Source organism: Alosa pseudoharengus, unplaced genomic scaffold (genome assembly GCF_046254945.1).
Source record: "Alosa pseudoharengus isolate Yale_2024_CS ecotype anadromous, Long Island Sound unplaced genomic scaffold, YU_APseudo_1.1 YU_APseudo_1.1_scf_12, whole genome shotgun sequence".
Classification (NCBI taxonomy): Eukaryota; Metazoa; Chordata; class Actinopteri; order Clupeiformes; family Clupeidae; genus Alosa; species Alosa pseudoharengus.
Window position 1 is genome coordinate 9,564,947 of NW_027468587.1, and position 16,526 is coordinate 9,581,472.

General features: G+C 39.5%; 2 protein-coding genes across 2 annotated transcripts; one reads left to right on the forward strand and one right to left on the reverse strand.

The window, feature by feature from the left end:
- Window positions 1-981: 981 nt before the first annotated feature.
- On the reverse strand, window positions 982-3,599 carry mcl1b (MCL1 apoptosis regulator, BCL2 family member b). The gene is made up of 3 exons (XM_076280039.1): window positions 2,865-3,599; window positions 2,312-2,562; window positions 982-1,942 (listed from the first exon to the last, which is right to left on the reverse strand). The coding sequence occupies exons 1-3, from the start codon at window positions 3,352-3,354 to the stop codon at window positions 1,826-1,828; spliced, it is 858 nt and encodes a 285-aa protein (XP_076136154.1). The 5' UTR covers window positions 3,355-3,599; the 3' UTR covers window positions 982-1,825.
- Window positions 3,600-8,586: 4,987 nt separating this feature from the next.
- Window positions 8,587-14,339, forward strand: hormad1 (HORMA domain containing 1). The gene is made up of 15 exons (XM_076279631.1): window positions 8,587-8,645; window positions 8,784-8,928; window positions 9,011-9,074; window positions 10,244-10,280; window positions 10,424-10,444; window positions 10,539-10,565; window positions 10,663-10,730; window positions 10,823-10,977; window positions 11,409-11,566; window positions 12,529-12,636; window positions 12,783-12,840; window positions 12,923-12,984; window positions 13,147-13,230; window positions 13,761-13,832; window positions 14,001-14,339. The coding sequence occupies exons 1-15, from the start codon at window positions 8,610-8,612 to the stop codon at window positions 14,088-14,090; spliced, it is 1,185 nt and encodes a 394-aa protein (XP_076135746.1). The 5' UTR covers window positions 8,587-8,609; the 3' UTR covers window positions 14,091-14,339.
- The last annotated feature ends 2,187 nt before the right edge of the window (window positions 14,340-16,526 follow it).

The window sequence follows — 16,526 nt, forward strand, 5'->3', positions numbered from 1 at the left end:
TGTTGTAACACGCTCTGGAAATTCACAATTTCGTCGCCGTTTAAAAAAAAAAAAAAAAAAACATAGTCCAGTATTTCTTTCGAAATTGAAATGAAGTTGTATGGACTGGACTATGTTTTTTTTTTTAAAACGGCGACGAAATTGTGAATTTCCAGAGCGTGTTACACAGCAATAAGACTCCTACGGACTTTCCCCTCAAGGTGGCGGCAAAGATGGCAACATTCCCGGAAAGGTACTGGTGAAAGGCTTGATGAAATTCATTCTGGACTCTCTATTCGACCACATAAAGACCTCGGGATACTTCGGTTTGGCTTTAGGGACAGCGCGAACATGACCTTTACAACATGTGCTGACAAGGCATTGAACTGGACTTCATTCAAGCACTCCAACGGTACCTCATTTTTGAAAATCGAACATGCATGATCAAGCCCACTGATAAAAAGCTGACAGCCAATCAGAATCCATAAAATTGCCATCACATTCAACACGAGGAGAGACTTTCCTTATTGTTGGTGAGTGTGGACAATTTTATCGTTATAGTTATCGTTCCTGGTGTGAATGAACTCGAACCGAATTTAGTGTGGACATCAAGGGGCCAGGTTCCTGTACATGGATTAAGCTCTAGTCCTGGACTAGAAGAGAACTCCAATGGAGACCTCGAAACCAGCCTTAAGAGATTATAAGTGATTTAAAAACCTTTATGTGCAATCAATCCAATCAAAACATGTAACTCATTTACTCTAAGGGCTCATTCTGCCTCTAAAACGGTTGCAAGGACTTGGCGTAATGGTGGTAACTATGACTACAAGGGTGTGCGCTGAGTGAAATTGTGTTTGTTGCCTGATGCAATAAAAGCATGGGCCTTGCTAATGAGGGAGAGTCCTTCAGGGGCCATCTCTTGTACCCAGGGACTTACACCGTAACCACAAGGCAGCAAATGCCACAAAAAATAAAAAATAATTAAAAACACCATATGAAAAATATGCTACACCAGTTTTATTTGTGATGTGCTATTTGTGAATGTGATTGGATTTTGTGCTGTGTGTGTCTGAGCCATTTAAGTCACATCATCTCACATCAATCACTCGGTCAATCATCAAAGTGTCACTCTGCTCTTCTCTCAACGACTGAGTTCATCCCATCAAGGTGTGATGACTATATCAGGAACTTAAAAGCTATGAATGAAGCTACAAGGAAGAAAGCTTTATGAGGTCACAGCCATTACATGTAAAACAGGCCAATCTTTGAATCTACTTCTTAGTTCCTGCTTTGTCATCCCCTCAAATTGTGCTGGAAAGGCTATAAAACTGAAAAACTAGCTAAAAAACCAAACAAAACCTACAGTAATAAAGTATAGTGAGAAAAAAAACAGGGGGGCATAGCTCAACTTAGCAGTTGCACAAAGTGGACCAGCCAATCTACAGCCATCATATAGAATTATTTCCTTTCATTTTCAATCAATACACTAGGATTGGTGCATCACAGGAGTTAACTGCAAAATAGCTTTTTCTTTTATATATATATCTCACATCTGGTGAGGTGTGCAGGCTAGTAACAACATTGGATGCTACCCAAGATATATTTTTTCCAGAAAATATTTAATATAAAAATAAATATCTCTATATTACAACATCCTAAAAAGGCAAATATAGTCATCTGTAAAAGTCTCCACTCCAACGGCTCCTTTTCAGAGTCAAAGTATATCTAAGTCAGTCAACGTTCATCATCAAGGCAGTCATCATGTGACTTATTTACACAGAGGCTCTCTGGTCCAGAGACATCTTGTCCATGTTGATAGTTTACTCATCTCTTGCAATTACAACATTCATCTGATGAGAAATGCAAGCCCTGCTCCAATCCCAGCCACTCCTGCAATCGTCATGAGTGCTCCCCTCACAATAGACTCTGGGTCGTGCTCATGAAAAAACTCCACAAATCCATCCTGTGAACAGTGAGAGAAGAGCATTGTCAAGCCTCTACGATCTGCATTGTGATTCCTGTAGTTCAAACACCAATCAACGGTTTCAAAATACAGGAAAGCAATATGCTGTACAAGAGGTGCAGTATGTTCACGAGCAGGACAATCAGGAAATGTGAAGCAATCATCTACTCAATGAGGAAATACAGTACATTTGCTAAATCACCTAAGGCAAGCCAATACTTAACAAACACTGTATGACTTGACATTGATTACAAATCTTGAATTCAGTATCACGTTAAAGACATCCTGTCAAAATTACAGGATTTTAGGTGGGGTCAAATGGGTGTGATGAGAGCATATTTTTTCAAAGATGCAAGCAAGCCATCTTACCCATTCCTTGTTGTTGATCAACCATTCCTGTTGGTCTGAGAGCAGGTAAGAAGAGATCCGATTGCCCACTTGGTCAATGGAGCCCTCCTGTCCCCTGGTTTTCAGATGACTGCACAGCACTGCACCGAAGGCCAACAAGCTGGCTATCCGTCCCCAGTTAGTTTTGCCATCACTGAACATCTCTTTGGCTACAGTGGAGATGAAGCTCATGTCATCCCCTCGCTCATCAAAATTAAGTTTGTTGATCATGCCTGTAGAATAAAAAGTGGAGTTAGGAATTTACCCTATGGATCTGACTACAGCAATCACAAAATTGTGCTAAAAACGTGTGACCACGGCAAAGATGACAGCATTATTCAACGCCACGGATGTAAGCCCTTGGTTGCAGATTTCCAACTGGATAGTGGTTGAATTTTAACATTTAAATTTATATTTATATTTTAAGAGACAGGGCTAATTCAAACGTGGACAATTGGCACAACAATAAGTTAACAACGTAAGTTAGTACAGCCTAGACTACAACACGAACAGGACGTGACTTAGAGCATGTCACCTTTGTATACAATCTCGTGCTTTACGACTAGGCTCTTCACAACGCGGTCCATGGTGGCTAGCGCCTTCGGCTTGGAACACTGTGGATGTTTAAGGCCGTTGTAACTGCGAAAGAAAACGTCCACAAGGTTCCTTGTATCATTTTCCAACAGTTCATGGGAATTATTAATTGAAGACTCGGGCAAAGAGTCTAAGTCCAAAGATGACTCTGGAGAAGAGGCCTGTGATCCCCCTGCTTGTGAACTTCCGGAAAAACGACTCGAGAAACCATTGCTTAGCGTCGTTATACGCCCCAGATCCGTTGGACGAGACGCTCGGTGTTTGTCCTTTCCAGTGCCAGTAGCTTTCATATTATTAGTCAAGGGCCGCGACACCGAGTCCTCGTTTTCTCGATGAATGCATTGCATAAGTCCCTCTTCGACGACTCCATTGTAAGGTAGTAAGGTGTTAATCACACTCGCTGTTGCGCGTTGGGCTGTGGCAAGAATCATCTTTTCAACTCGTTTTTGACCTCCAATACGCCTAAATCCAGAATTTGAATTTACCTGAGCTACAGAGCCTGCTAAGCAGCCTCTCAGATGTCCTCGCACATGTCTAATCTCAATCAAGAAAGGTTGGACGTGACGGCAGGCAAGCTCAATCCACAGACAGTAAAGAAAGACTCGACTCTGAGTTTATGTGACTAGCAGTGCTACCACTTGTGTAACTGCCCACGCAGCCGCAGGACTTCGAATGCTAGGATTGCGCTGTTCAAAGCTCCGCCTTTTTTTTAGCATACGTCGTCGCTAGACCGCGTTGTGAAGAGCCTAGTCGTAAAGCACGTGATTGTATACAAAGGTGACATGCTCTTAGTCACGTCCTGTTCGTGTTGTAGTCTAGGCTGTACTACTTATGACCTGGGGTTTTTACACAGACGGTAAAAGAAAGTGTTTTTACTGTTGGACATTCCATAGATTTATGCTTTCCATTTGACGTGATGAACCACCCACTACATTTTAGAAGTAATGATATAACTCGCGAGCCGAAGGCATTGTATTTGTTTTTAAACTAGCCTAGACCATGGCATTCTTTGGATGTAGCCTACCAGGTAACACAGCTAAAAGTACACCTTTTAAATAAAGCCTACTGTAACTGACATTTGAAAAACGTAATCCGGGGAAATCAGCAGATGCTCGGAACCATTAACAAACATGTTCCATAAAGTTGGTACATCCATGTGCGCGCCCTGAACGCAACAGTAAAATAAACGTAACGCAAAATCACCTCACATAATAAACCCACTCCGTTAACTTATACTCAAGCCATATCTAACTCACTTCAGTTTTCTTACTTTCTGAACTCCAAGCAGTCAATCCAGAGCCGACGACTCTGAGTCAATCAATCCTTGTGCTCCCCCTTGTGGATCGTTGTAAACGGCTCTACTTTCAACCATGAAGAAACGGCGGCTTAGGCCTACATAGTAAAATAATGAATGTATGCATGTCAGACTTGTTTGTATATTTATTTATTTATTAAAATAAATACATGTACTTTCCCCCGATGGCCATTTCAGACTGTATTAAAAACAAGATGCTTTCAAATGCATAAGATATAATATACACATAAAAAACAAAGATAGGCCTACTATCAATGTTAATCTATGTCCACAAAAATACAAGACATATAATACAAAAAAAAAACAATACATTCAAAATGCAGAACACATCTATGTCACACTGATTTAACAGATGTTCACACAGCCACAAATCTTTGCACAGTGAGTGTATCAGTAACACCAATGGTGTTAAATGTGAGATGAGCTTGCTCTAAAGGTATGCTAAAGGAATACGACTCTAGTTGACAGAAGAGTTCTACTTTAGTGACTGCCCTTGCTACCCTCACATGAGTAGCTTTGCTATGATCAGTGAAGAAATGAAATGTAAACATGTATGAGTCACTTAAAGCCAACATCTTCCCTTTGATATACATTTGTATAAATAATAATAAAAAAAAACTCTAGAATTTCAGACTGAATGGAAAGTCTTGGAAAATGTCAGATTCCAGTCTAAAGGAGGATTTAAAATATTATCCATCTGACCTTAAACAGACCAGGTAATAACTATCTTAATGTAGGCTAGGAAGCTATCTATTCACTAAGATATTATATAAACTTAAATAGATATATGAATGTAAAGTAAGTTGTCTATTCAAAGAAACTCTTACATCACATCCCACTACATTATTTAGGCTACCTGAAACATACACAAATTACTAAAGTGTACTATATTTGAATTCCAACAACAGCCCAAAATAGCTGAATGCTTCTCTTAAGTGGCCACACATTCCAGAAAAAGGAAAAATGTTTTAATTAATTTAGCTGTCATGAAATTACATAACTAAATGAATCAATAGCAAATAAATACATACACTGTTATATAATTAACAGCATGTATGCTGCTACATTTATATATGGGGAGTTGCACAGGGAAGTTTTTTTAAATTTAGATTATTGCTAGATTACATTATAAAAACACAATGATCACTTCTAGTGTTCTACACTATGTTGCAGTTGCTGTATAAAAGGGGACTATAAAGGCCTAGGCGTTCAGTGCCAAAATAAAGTTAATTTCAGAGGTACTGCCACTGAGAGGGCTAAAACAAGAACAACAATGTCAATATCAATTTCCTGTGCAGAGGCCTGCAACAAAACATAAAAGAGAAACCATCACTTACATTGGAACACGTATGTCCCAGTGGCTTTAGGTGTTTCCTGGTGTAAAGGCATTTCTTGAATAGCACACTTACTCTGACTCTCACGATCATAGCTTTGATATATCTCCCCTGATTTCAAATACCAGTTTGTTTATATCCTCAAAATACATCATGACTGTTATGTAAGAAATGTAACAGTCACTATCAACAAATGGAAAATGTATAGCTTTCATAACCATGCATGGTTTGTGTCACTGATAATGACATTAACATTATTTTTGTTTCCAGTTTCTTGATTATCTGATCTTTTTGAGCTTGTTTGAAACATATAACAAGATAATATTTGAACAAGATAATATTTGAACATTATATAATTTACTAGTGGCAAAAGGTATTATCAATTCCAACTGGATCTGGATCGCATTATTTGGTACAAAACTGTAGAGGTAGGCACTAGTGCTGTGTAAATGCTATATAAACAGAGAAAACATTTCATCCAGCTTTCTCACACTCCTTCACAACAAAACGTAAAGCTTTTTAGTCAAAAAGCTGTATGAGCTTGAATCACACATTTCTGTGAGATCTGAAAGTGCGACTGAGAACCTCAGGTCAGCCAACAAGTTTGCTTGTGACTGAAGGTCTTCTCTGAGGGAGGTCTTGTGGAGTGGGTATGTGGTCTCCCGTGACAACGCTCCTGTCAGGAAGTGCGGTAGGGAGCTGCTTGCTCTTCTTTGCCTTGGCCATGTTGTAATCACCCGAGTCAAAGTACTTTTGCTGGGAGGGACAGCAGAGTGAAAGTAGCAGTTGCACCTGTTATTTCATAGACACTGACTGATCAATTCAATCTATTGGTTTGATTATTAATAATGACCAACCCCTTTCTGAAGCCTTTTCATTAAGAAGTCTGAGCCACCTGGCTTTTGACCCAAGCTGGGATATTTTGACCTAGGTTTCACCTCTTCTGTTGTAGTTTGGTTGGAATCCTGCAAGACCGACAATCAAAATAAAAAATAAATATTATCTGACAAACCAATTAACAATTGCTGAAGAAATTATAGAATAAAAGTTTAAAAGTGGCTAATATGATATGTATTATCTACTAATCATACACTCGTAAGGTAAGACTTACTGTGACATACTCTGTCATTTTAGACAGACAGGAATTTGTAGGCTAAAGCTAGGAGCTACCTGGAACTGCATAGTCCTGGTCATCTAGGTTAATGATAAGCATAGGCTCTTCATGCATTTAATAAGATTATTACATAGAGTAGTTGGTTGTAATGTATGCCTGTCCAACTGATCAACTGAAAGTCCATGTATATCTGTTTAAAACTCACTAGAACATGATGTACTAAAGATTTATATCTAAGACAGTAAATGATCTGATCTATTGCCACCGCATGGGACTTGCTGCGCAGACTTTGCTGATTCACTTAGTATCTATTACAAATTTATGACCTTCTATTTATAAGCTCGCTAGGAAATGCAGACCAAACTGAAGTATTTCCACACTCAGAGCAGCACATGTAAATGTGCATAAACAATCATTTATAGTTGAATTGCTGATTGAAATGAAGTCTTGAATTTCACAAGCATCAACACAATTGATGTTTTTATACCAAAGTCAGATTTCTGTGGAGATTAACATATAACACCTATCTACACCTTGTATTTTACTAGTAACTAATTGAGGTAGGCTGTTTTTTAGAATGTTGCAATCTATTCAATACATCGAGAATAACAATAGGCCTGCAGTTTCTTTGATGTTACTCCCAAGCCAAACACACACATAGCATACACATCCGGGAAAAGCCAAGCGTCACGTTCTAGCTAATGTCATACTTTTGGGAGACAGAACACACTCCGAAATGGTGAGCTATGGTAGTCATATGTCAACGAATAAACAAACTTGAACTCTTAAGTTAAATGTAACTAACGCGATCATTGTGCATCTGCAGATATTTGCCAGTGTGAAAACATAAACTAACCTTTTTACCCCCGCAGAGGTCAGACTGAGTTTCTGCAGGTGATGACATTTCAACGGGGACACCCTGTTGTGTATTGTCCCAGCACCGCAAGTCGTCTTGCCCTCACCTGTGTTCAGTCAGACGATGGTGCTGCCGCTGTTCAGTCTAAAATGGCGAGACATCAGTGACATCATTCCGCACCAATCTGCACGAAAGCGACATATGAGAGCGATTTGCAAATGTACAGTAACCAAAATGTGCAAAGAAAATAGGCTTCACGTATGTGCACCACCAGCAATGACTTGCCTACTACAAAACGATTCGCAGCTCATAAGGATATTTTTAGGACAGGTTGTGCCATAATGCAGAGTGATACTGGATGTAGAGATAGACGTACTGCAGGAAAAAAGTTTTAGATCAGACCACCCTTCATTGGTCTGCAAACCTAACATAGTGTTTCAGCAAATCATGCATAATAAATCACAAACTCATTCGCACCTACAATAACAGAGCAGAATGAATAGGCAAGGTACCTTTATATGGCTCTGGGCAGGGCTAGAACTTTACATTCTATCTTCTCTGTAAACAAACACCAGGCACGCAGCACGTAAATGGAACACAACAAAGATCACTGCCATTCAGTTTGTTTGGCGGGAAGTTCATATATAGTGTAAGTCAAAAGACACAAGACAAGGCAAGGCAAAAAATCACAGGTGAAATACAGAAGTGTATGTTCTTAGTAGAAATTACAAATGTAACAATGTTTTCAAATAGTTCATTTCATTAGATGGTTTCAGGATAAAGGTATAATTGTAGCAAATGTATTAAAGGTATAAAAGTAGCAAAGTTAGCCTTTCCAAACATTAGCAAGCTATGATGGCTAAAAGTTAGCCTGATTAACTACGTTAGCAAAGTTAGGTAATGATAGCTAGCTATGATGAATCATTAATTACAGTAGATAACATAAACATGATGAAATTATTTCTGGCTAATGTTAACAGTTAGTTCATGTTAAGATTCTACATGTTACAATCCACTTCACATTTGCACAGTTTCTCATAGCCAGGTGGGGTGCTAACTACATAAAAATGGCATGTGAACAGCGCTTGCGGATGGTTAACCAGGTAAGGCAATATGTGCATTGAGACAACTTGTGAAGTTAACGTTAACTGTTTATGTAAATATGGATTGTGTTCAATGAATGGCAACGTTAACAACAAATTAACTTACTCATTACAACACTAATGTCACCCCTCTCACAGGAAACTCTGCTTCTACCTAGTGTAGTCGTCACTGAGCAGCAGTCTCTGGTCCTTGTGAAGAAATTGCTGGCCATTGCTGTGTCTACCATCACATATCTCAGAGGCCTCTTTCCAGAGAAAGCCTATGGCAGTAAATATGTGGAAGGTAAGGGGAATTCTCTCTTTGAAGACAGTGTTTTAATGGTGTTAATAGCATGAGAAAATGAACATTTATGAATTTGTTACAGAACAGAAGGTGAGGATACTGAGGGATGAGCGCAGCTGCCCAGGGGCTAAACAAATAGTTGGGTGGTGAGTTGGTGAAATTAACCTTATAACCTATTATAAAATACCTAGGGGCCTTGGCTTACAATTTAGTACTAGGCTGAAAATGGGTGTCTAAACATTTATTTTGAACCAGGGTTTTGAAATTACTTGTGTGTGTCTGTGTTTAAGTTGGTATAATAAAGGTGTAACTACAAAAAAGTAGGCATAAAGTATTAAAGTATATTAAAGGTGAAATACAATATCAAGAATGAGGTATACAGTACAGTCAAAACATATTAAGTCAATGTGTAGGTTTTCGTTATAACTACGCTACACTGTACCACTAGTATAGCCTAGAAATCTAGACGCGCCCCTAGCGGCAGCAAATTACATGCTAGAGCTTTGCTGCCAGGGCTAGTCTAGCAACTCTCTGTTGGCTTGTGAGCTTCAGAAATCGAAACTTAATCAGGCCAATGAAATCGTGTATAGAGTCGTTAGGTGGGCTTAACATAATGATTGATGGCAGAGTTGCAACGGTTTGGCTTGAATTCCCTGCTACTTGAAAACAAATAAGATGGATGTTGCTGTTGTCGAATAGTGTGACACGAGTTAAGCTTTTATTAAGTTGGCAAACGTTTGAACTAGCCAACTAGCTCCACTGGTGGGAAACGCATGGGACTCATAGCGCTGCCGCTGTCCTATTGCGTGCAGAGGGAATTTGAAAGACAACTGATTATCCCGCCCCTCAGACTGAGCACTGCTAACGGTGAGTGCCCAGACCCTACATTTTAATGTGGGTCTGGCTCGTCAGGCTACCACTAGTACACTTGGACACTTGTATAGTATATATACTGTTTTGATCCCGTGAGGGAAATTTGGTCTCTGCATTTATCCCAATCTGTGAATTAGCGAAACACACTCAGCACACAGTGAGGTGAAGCACACACTAATCCCGGCGCAGTAAGCTGCCTGCAACAACAGCGGCGCTCGGGGAGCAGTGAGGGGTTAGGTGCCTTGCTCAAGGGCACTTCAGCCGTGCCTACTGGTCGGGGTTCGAACCGACAACCCTCCGGTAACAAGTCCGAAGCGCTAACCAGTAGGCCATGGCTGCCCCTAAAGTGATCGTCATGTGAATGAATGATGACAGGCCAAAATTCTCAAATATAAAGGTGTTGATGTCAACAGATTTAAACCTGTGTCTTTTCCACTCACAGGATGCATGGGTGCTTTGATGCTCTTCAGAAAAAATATGTAAGTCAGTTTACTGTGTGGTCTTGAATAGTAAAAAGGCATGCTTGGCATATGCTTAGAAAATGGTCGCTATTTTTGCTTAAAATGAAGGAAAGACACTACTGATATCCTACATTTTTCATAAATAATCTCCTCTCTACCAGCTCCGTACAGTTCGTCTGTCAGTGAGTATGGTCTTTAGACTAATAATTTCAGTGATTTTCATTTATAAAATTATAGTTTCATACATGTTTTGATTACTATGCTTATGGTTTTTAGATTTACACTGATCCAGAGAATCCACAGGTATGAAATACAATAAATTACAGGATAATATTATACTATAGGCTACTGGAAGAAGGATCTGTTATATTTAAATGTGTAAACATTTTTAACACCACAGAAAGTTACAGAGTGCTACCAGTTCAAAATCCAGTACAATGAAAAGGGTCCTCAGATGGATTTTGAAAGGTGATGATAAGTCCTTTTTTTCTATTTATTAATTTACATGTTCTAATGTAATGTGACATGTTTTAAACAAATGCTCTCCACCTCTATTGCAGCAGCAACAGCAATAAGAGAGTCTCAAAGATGTCATGCAGCAACACCAAGAAGGCCAGCATCCTTCTGGTGCGCAAGCTCTACACCCTAATGCAGTACCTGGGACCACTACCCGAAAGTGTCTGTCTCAGTATGACCCTCTCATACTATGACGATGGTAACAACACCAATACGATGCTCCATGCCTTGTCTGTATTGTGATGAAATTCAAATATAATACTAGTTATGTTTTATTTACTTTTTTCCCTAATTGTTTGTTACGTCTTACTTTCTATGTGTAAAGCGCTTTGTGTTGTACTTGGTCCATGAAAAATGCACTGTATATAAATAAACATACTTATTTACTTAATTTATTTTATTTTAGCATCGATTTTAAGACATCATTTTGAAATCTGAAACTTTTTTGTTGGGGAGGCCCCAGTTAGATGTCAGCTTGTTTATTTATTTTCAGATTCTTGTGTACATATGACTTTTGATTTTGATCTGTTTTTAGTACACTGAACACTGACCGGCTGCCGGCTGGTAGGGAACATACCCTTGTCTCTCTCTAAAAAAAAAATAATTGTATATGTTGTTGTTTTATGCCAGTCACTCCTCAGGAGTACCAGCCACCAGGGTTCAAAGAGGGCACCAGTGATAGCATAACGTTCGAGAAGGAGGGTGTGAAGTTGACCATGGGCGAGGTGGCCACTCCCTTCCACACCCTGAAGGTGGATGTGACCACGGAGAGGGAGCGCCTGGAACAGGTGAGCTGAGACCTGTCTGGATATGTACTTAGTGTACTAGTGGGCAGCCGTGGCCTACTGGTTAGCGCTTCGCACTTGAAACCAGAGGGTTGCTGGTTCGAACCCCGACCAGTAGGAAGTGCCCTTGAGCAAGGCACCTAACCCCTCACTGTTCCCTGAGCGCCGCTGTTGTTGCAGGCAGCTCACTGCGTCGGGATTAGTGTGTGCTTTACCTCACTGTGTGTTCACTGTGTGCTGAGTGTGTTTCACTAATTCACAGATTGGGATAAATGCAGAGACCAAATTTCCCCTTACGGGATCAAAAGAGTATATATACTTATACTTATACTACTTTTGGCAGTCTTCACCTGCATTACTGTCTTTACTGAGATTGAGAAAAAATGTGCTGGTATTTACCTAATACTGAATTAGCCATATAAAAATAAACAAACTCACTAAAGCGATGATATGCAGAGCAGTAGTAACTTTATGGACCTGACAAGACCTGATCAGACTTTATGTTTATGGTACTTGGTAGACGTGATTTACAATATATGAGCACTACATTAGTTAAAAATAATAGTTTTGAATAAAGTTGAAAGCCTATATTAAGCATAATAATAATGATATTAATATAATAATTACAATATTAATGTCAATAATAATGATAATAACATAACACATCAATAATAAAAATAATGAGTTTTCATATGAACAAAAACCATAAACATACAAACCTTAACTTATTCACCATGGACAGTGATGAGTGATCAGATATGTTCAACGGCTTGTTGAAGCTGAGAACAAATGAGTTTGAGGAACAAATACACAAAATATGGACTCAATTGTGTGGCATAGCAACATTCTTATTGAAGTATAAATGTAAAGCACTTTGAGCTGACCAGGTTGAAAAGGTGCTATACAAATAAAGCCTATTATTAGTAGTGGTATTATTGAAGTATACGATATTTGTGTTTTTACAGATAGATGATCTTGATCCCTTGGGTGCCAGAGAGAAGCCGGCTGTGAAGATGTCAGAGGAGGAGGAGATAGAGGAAGAGATCGTGTCCAGGTCCAATGTTGCTCTGCAGGTGAAGGCTTCGAGCACTTGAGGCTTGATGTTCAAATGAGAGCTGCCATTATTCTTTAAGATTTCATAGTTTTTATTCTTGTGCGTGCTTTTGCAATGTTTTGTGCAAGATCTTCAAAGATTGAATCTGTGTTTTTCTGTTTGCAGAGTAACATGCTGAATGATGTAGAAATGGCTGATACTGAAATAACCTTTGAGAATTCAGGTACTTTAACTATGTAGAAAAGTTTGCATCATGAATGCTAAGTTCATCCTTTGGGTCTTTTAATGCCTGTGTGTCATTCCAGTTGAAGAGGTCTCTTACCGAAGGAAAAAGAAACCAAGCAAGGAGGAACTTGACAATTCTCAGGTCACAAATATGTTTTCTATTTTGCACTTGCCATGTGTGGTTTAAGCAATTTAGCTTAGTGAATTCCCAGTCAAATTGAATTGCATAAGTGTACATAATGTGCTTAGTGATTGGAAGAGTTTAGAACGTTATTGTACATTATTGCGCATTCCTCCACCTCAGATGGAGTCTGTGGTGACGAGAACAACAAAAGTGGAGGGGACCGAGAGAAGGACCCGGAGTGGCCGCGTCATAAAGTCTACAACGGTAAAAAACATTTTTAAGAAGATTTATTTCATTAATGATAAACCATGACAGTAATTTTGATTCTGGCCTAGATACAAGAACCAGCAGCATCCATATTTGGTTGCAACACTGAAATAAGACCCTGAAAGTAACAAGTATATTGTAACATTATGGAGCAGGTATACTTTAGTGGACATGCACATTGCTGTCTCTAAACTGGTACTACAATACAGCAAAGACTGTAAAAGTTTATTTTTCTTTTTCTTTTCATTTTTCTTTTCATAGCGACAGGGGTAACAAACAAACGTTTTAGCCATTAGGCCTTTATCTGTGTCTGTTCTGATGACCAAATGTGTGTCGTAAGCTAAGAGAAGGAGAATTCCCAAGACATGCAGGCTAGTATAGAAGAGGATGTAAATTATACCTGAACTCTTCTGGCGTGTATTGGAGCCACATATACTGCAGATACACCATTTAGAATATGTGCTTCAGAGACTAAGACAAGTACTCCCAATTACTCCTTTCCAAATGAGATTCTATTTTTTTTCCAGGAGACAAATGCAGATACCACTGAGCCACCGAAGGAAAAGACAAAAAAAATGAAACCAGCCAACAACAAAGAGGTAAGCTGCCATTGCCAGTAAAGCTTTCACAGTGTGACCGCGCCAAATTAAAGGGATAGGCTGAGAGAGTTGTGCTTATTGCTGCGTAATGAGAAATGTTCTTCTATCCTCATTCAAACAATTAAGTACCAGTTATCTTTTTGAATATCTTGCCTTACTTTAAAACAGCTGTCCCAAATGGACTTCCCTCTGAGTCAAGACCCTCAACCAAGTCATCCCCAAAAAAGGAAGTTTAGTCAACCAAAAGAGTACTTCTAAGACAATGTGTGGGGGGAGGGGTATTTCTGTTTAGTTTCCTTGTAAAGATGTAATGACGTGAATTTTGAAAGAATGTTGAAATATGGAAAGAGAACTACTTAATGAAATCCTGTTTCAGATGTTTGTTGAATGGTTTGCACATATTATTGTTGCATTATTGGTTATATCTCATACATGTCAGATGAAGCACATTAGTTTTTATATGTAAACACTACAGTGGAATATGTACATATTTATAACATTTTGAAGATACTATTGTATTGTTTTTCAATGACATTAGTTGTATTTATTTATTAGTTGTATTCATTGGTTATGTTATTTGTTCTGTGAGGCATTGCTGAAGTATTTAATAAACTAAAATCTCACACCTTTCTGCCTGTAAACATGTTTCTGTAAGGTATATAAATTCACAGCCACTAGAGGGAGTTATTTTCACAGATCATGGTGTGATGCTCTGTGTCTACTGCTAACAGCAGTGGCACAGATGAAAACCTGCTGGAGTATGATATAGACAGACCACTTTAAAGAAATGTTTTTTTTTTTTTGTAAGATTGTGAAAGCCACTGAAAATAATGATCTGCAGATTTGAACAAGTTCCCAAATTCAAATGTGTACCTGTGAGCAATGCACTGTTCCCCCTCCCAACTCTGATCACTTATCATACTGCATTTAATATGAGTTATGACCGAAATCAGTCAGTGGTCAGGAGGATGCTTCCTTTTTTTATATGAAACGAAACGAAGGGACACACAACCAGAACCACTGAGCCTCCTCTCCCTGCTGCCTATCACTAAGCTGAGGCCTTTTACACAGCAGTGTGGGGACAGACGGGACTCAGGCGTGGGCTTGTTACACCTGCAAAGGCCTGGTCTCCCTGGGATGTTTAGCAGGAGAGAGTGAACTCTGCGACCTTGCCCGAAGGGTTGAACTGATTAGGGATTCCAGTAATCCTTTGAGCATCTATGACGGCTGCCTTTCAAACTTTTGTTTGAGAAGATAAAAAAACAACAGACAGCCACACATACCTCAGACACATAGTGACATTAAGCTTAGTTTAACTAGTCCTTTCTTCAAAATGGGGTTTTGTGTTCCTGAACCATATGCTGGGTAGGGATATTGTCAGTTGAGTATATGTTGGGTATTAAAATGGTCTTATTACCAAATTTATGGCCAGACATTAAGTAGCATCAATGTGAGAATGTATGGTCTTTGTTAACAACAATATACCAGGACTTGGGGTTGGAAGCCAGTGGTACTATAGGCTTCAATAGACTCGTGTTCTTATGGATAAAACACACTATTAAATTAAATCAACCTATTAAATCAACATTTGGGATATTTCTTAAGGCGAATCATTTGGTAAAGTAACCTCTGTTCAAGAGTGTTTTATAAGTACACAATACTGTGATAAATATTTATTTCTGGATGTATTTTTATTTATTAATTTGTGATTCTCCATTTTCCCTTTGTTTTTGACCAGACTTGCAGATAATAAAACCATTACAAGTACACAGGGGAGGTTTAAAATGGTAATCTCTCCCACTGCAGTCAAAGGTACATAGCCCTGTGCAGAACAGTCAGTGATGGATCACTCCCAATAAATAACTCGGCTCTCCTTAGTTAATCTCAAGCATTTTTTTTGGACTTTCACAGAACACTGACAAAAAGAAACAAAAAAAAAATAAAAAAAAATAAAAAATGGACGCAACAAACGAACAACAAACGCAAGAGCGCCAAGACGAGCGCCAAGATGTTATCTGAGCTGTAAATAAACACTTAATGTCAGTAAAGGTTTTTTTGAGGGAACATTCCCTCTGACCCTGCCACCCGACTTCCAAACAGCCAGATGCCACGCGCTCACCTCTGCCTCTCTCCCTTGAGGCTTGGACAGGCCAGCTGATTCCTTGTCTCTGGGCATCAGTGGCCGTGGAGGAGGGCTTCCTCACAATAGGTGAGGGAGAGGGTCTTTCTTCCCCCCCCCTTTTATTTCTTAAGGGAGAGAGCTTCTGGCATCTCCCCTTTTCTCTCAGATGAATAGACATGCACCCCCCCCCCCACACACACAAACACACACACACACACATACATACACACACAAAACAGACTGCGGGGCAGGAGGTTTAAATGTCAAGCCGTGTCATCGGCATGCCTGCTTGCCTGGCCGGCTCGTGTCCTCCAGCCTGGGAGGGAGGTGCCGGGGACACTTGCCCCCTGCCTTTGTGCATTGTGTGTCAGGGCTTGTGTAGTTAACTGATTCGCATCCAGCAGCGTCTGTCAGAGCACGGGCTGATGAGAGCACTTGTGCGATTTGGGTTCGGGTGGGTTTTGTTGTATTGACTAGAGCACAAGGAGGAGGGGAGAGTGCTTTGTTTTTCCTGGTCACAGTTATTTCTGGAGAGTACCTTCTGCTTTTCAAAATTCCCACTGATGTTTTGC

Excerpts from the sequence above, each read along its gene's own strand:
- mcl1b (XM_076280039.1), bottom strand. The coding sequence starts at position 3,354 with ATGATTCTTGCCACAGCCCAACGCGCAACAGCGAGTGTGATTAACACC. Across the intron at positions 2,563-2,864 it reads GCACGAGATTGTATACAAAG|GCATGATCAACAAACTTAAT; the intron begins GTGACATGCTCT and ends TTTATTCTACAG. Across the intron at positions 1,943-2,311 it reads TGATCAACAACAAGGAATGG|GATGGATTTGTGGAGTTTTT; the intron begins GTAAGATGGCTT and ends CACTGTTCACAG.
- hormad1 (XM_076279631.1), top strand. The coding sequence starts at position 8,610 with ATGGCATGTGAACAGCGCTTGCGGATGGTTAACCAG. Across the intron at positions 10,281-10,423 it reads ATGCTCTTCAGAAAAAATAT|CTCCGTACAGTTCGTCTGTC; the intron begins GTAAGTCAGTTT and ends CCTCTCTACCAG. Across the intron at positions 10,445-10,538 it reads TCCGTACAGTTCGTCTGTCA|ATTTACACTGATCCAGAGAA; the intron begins GTGAGTATGGTC and ends TATGGTTTTTAG.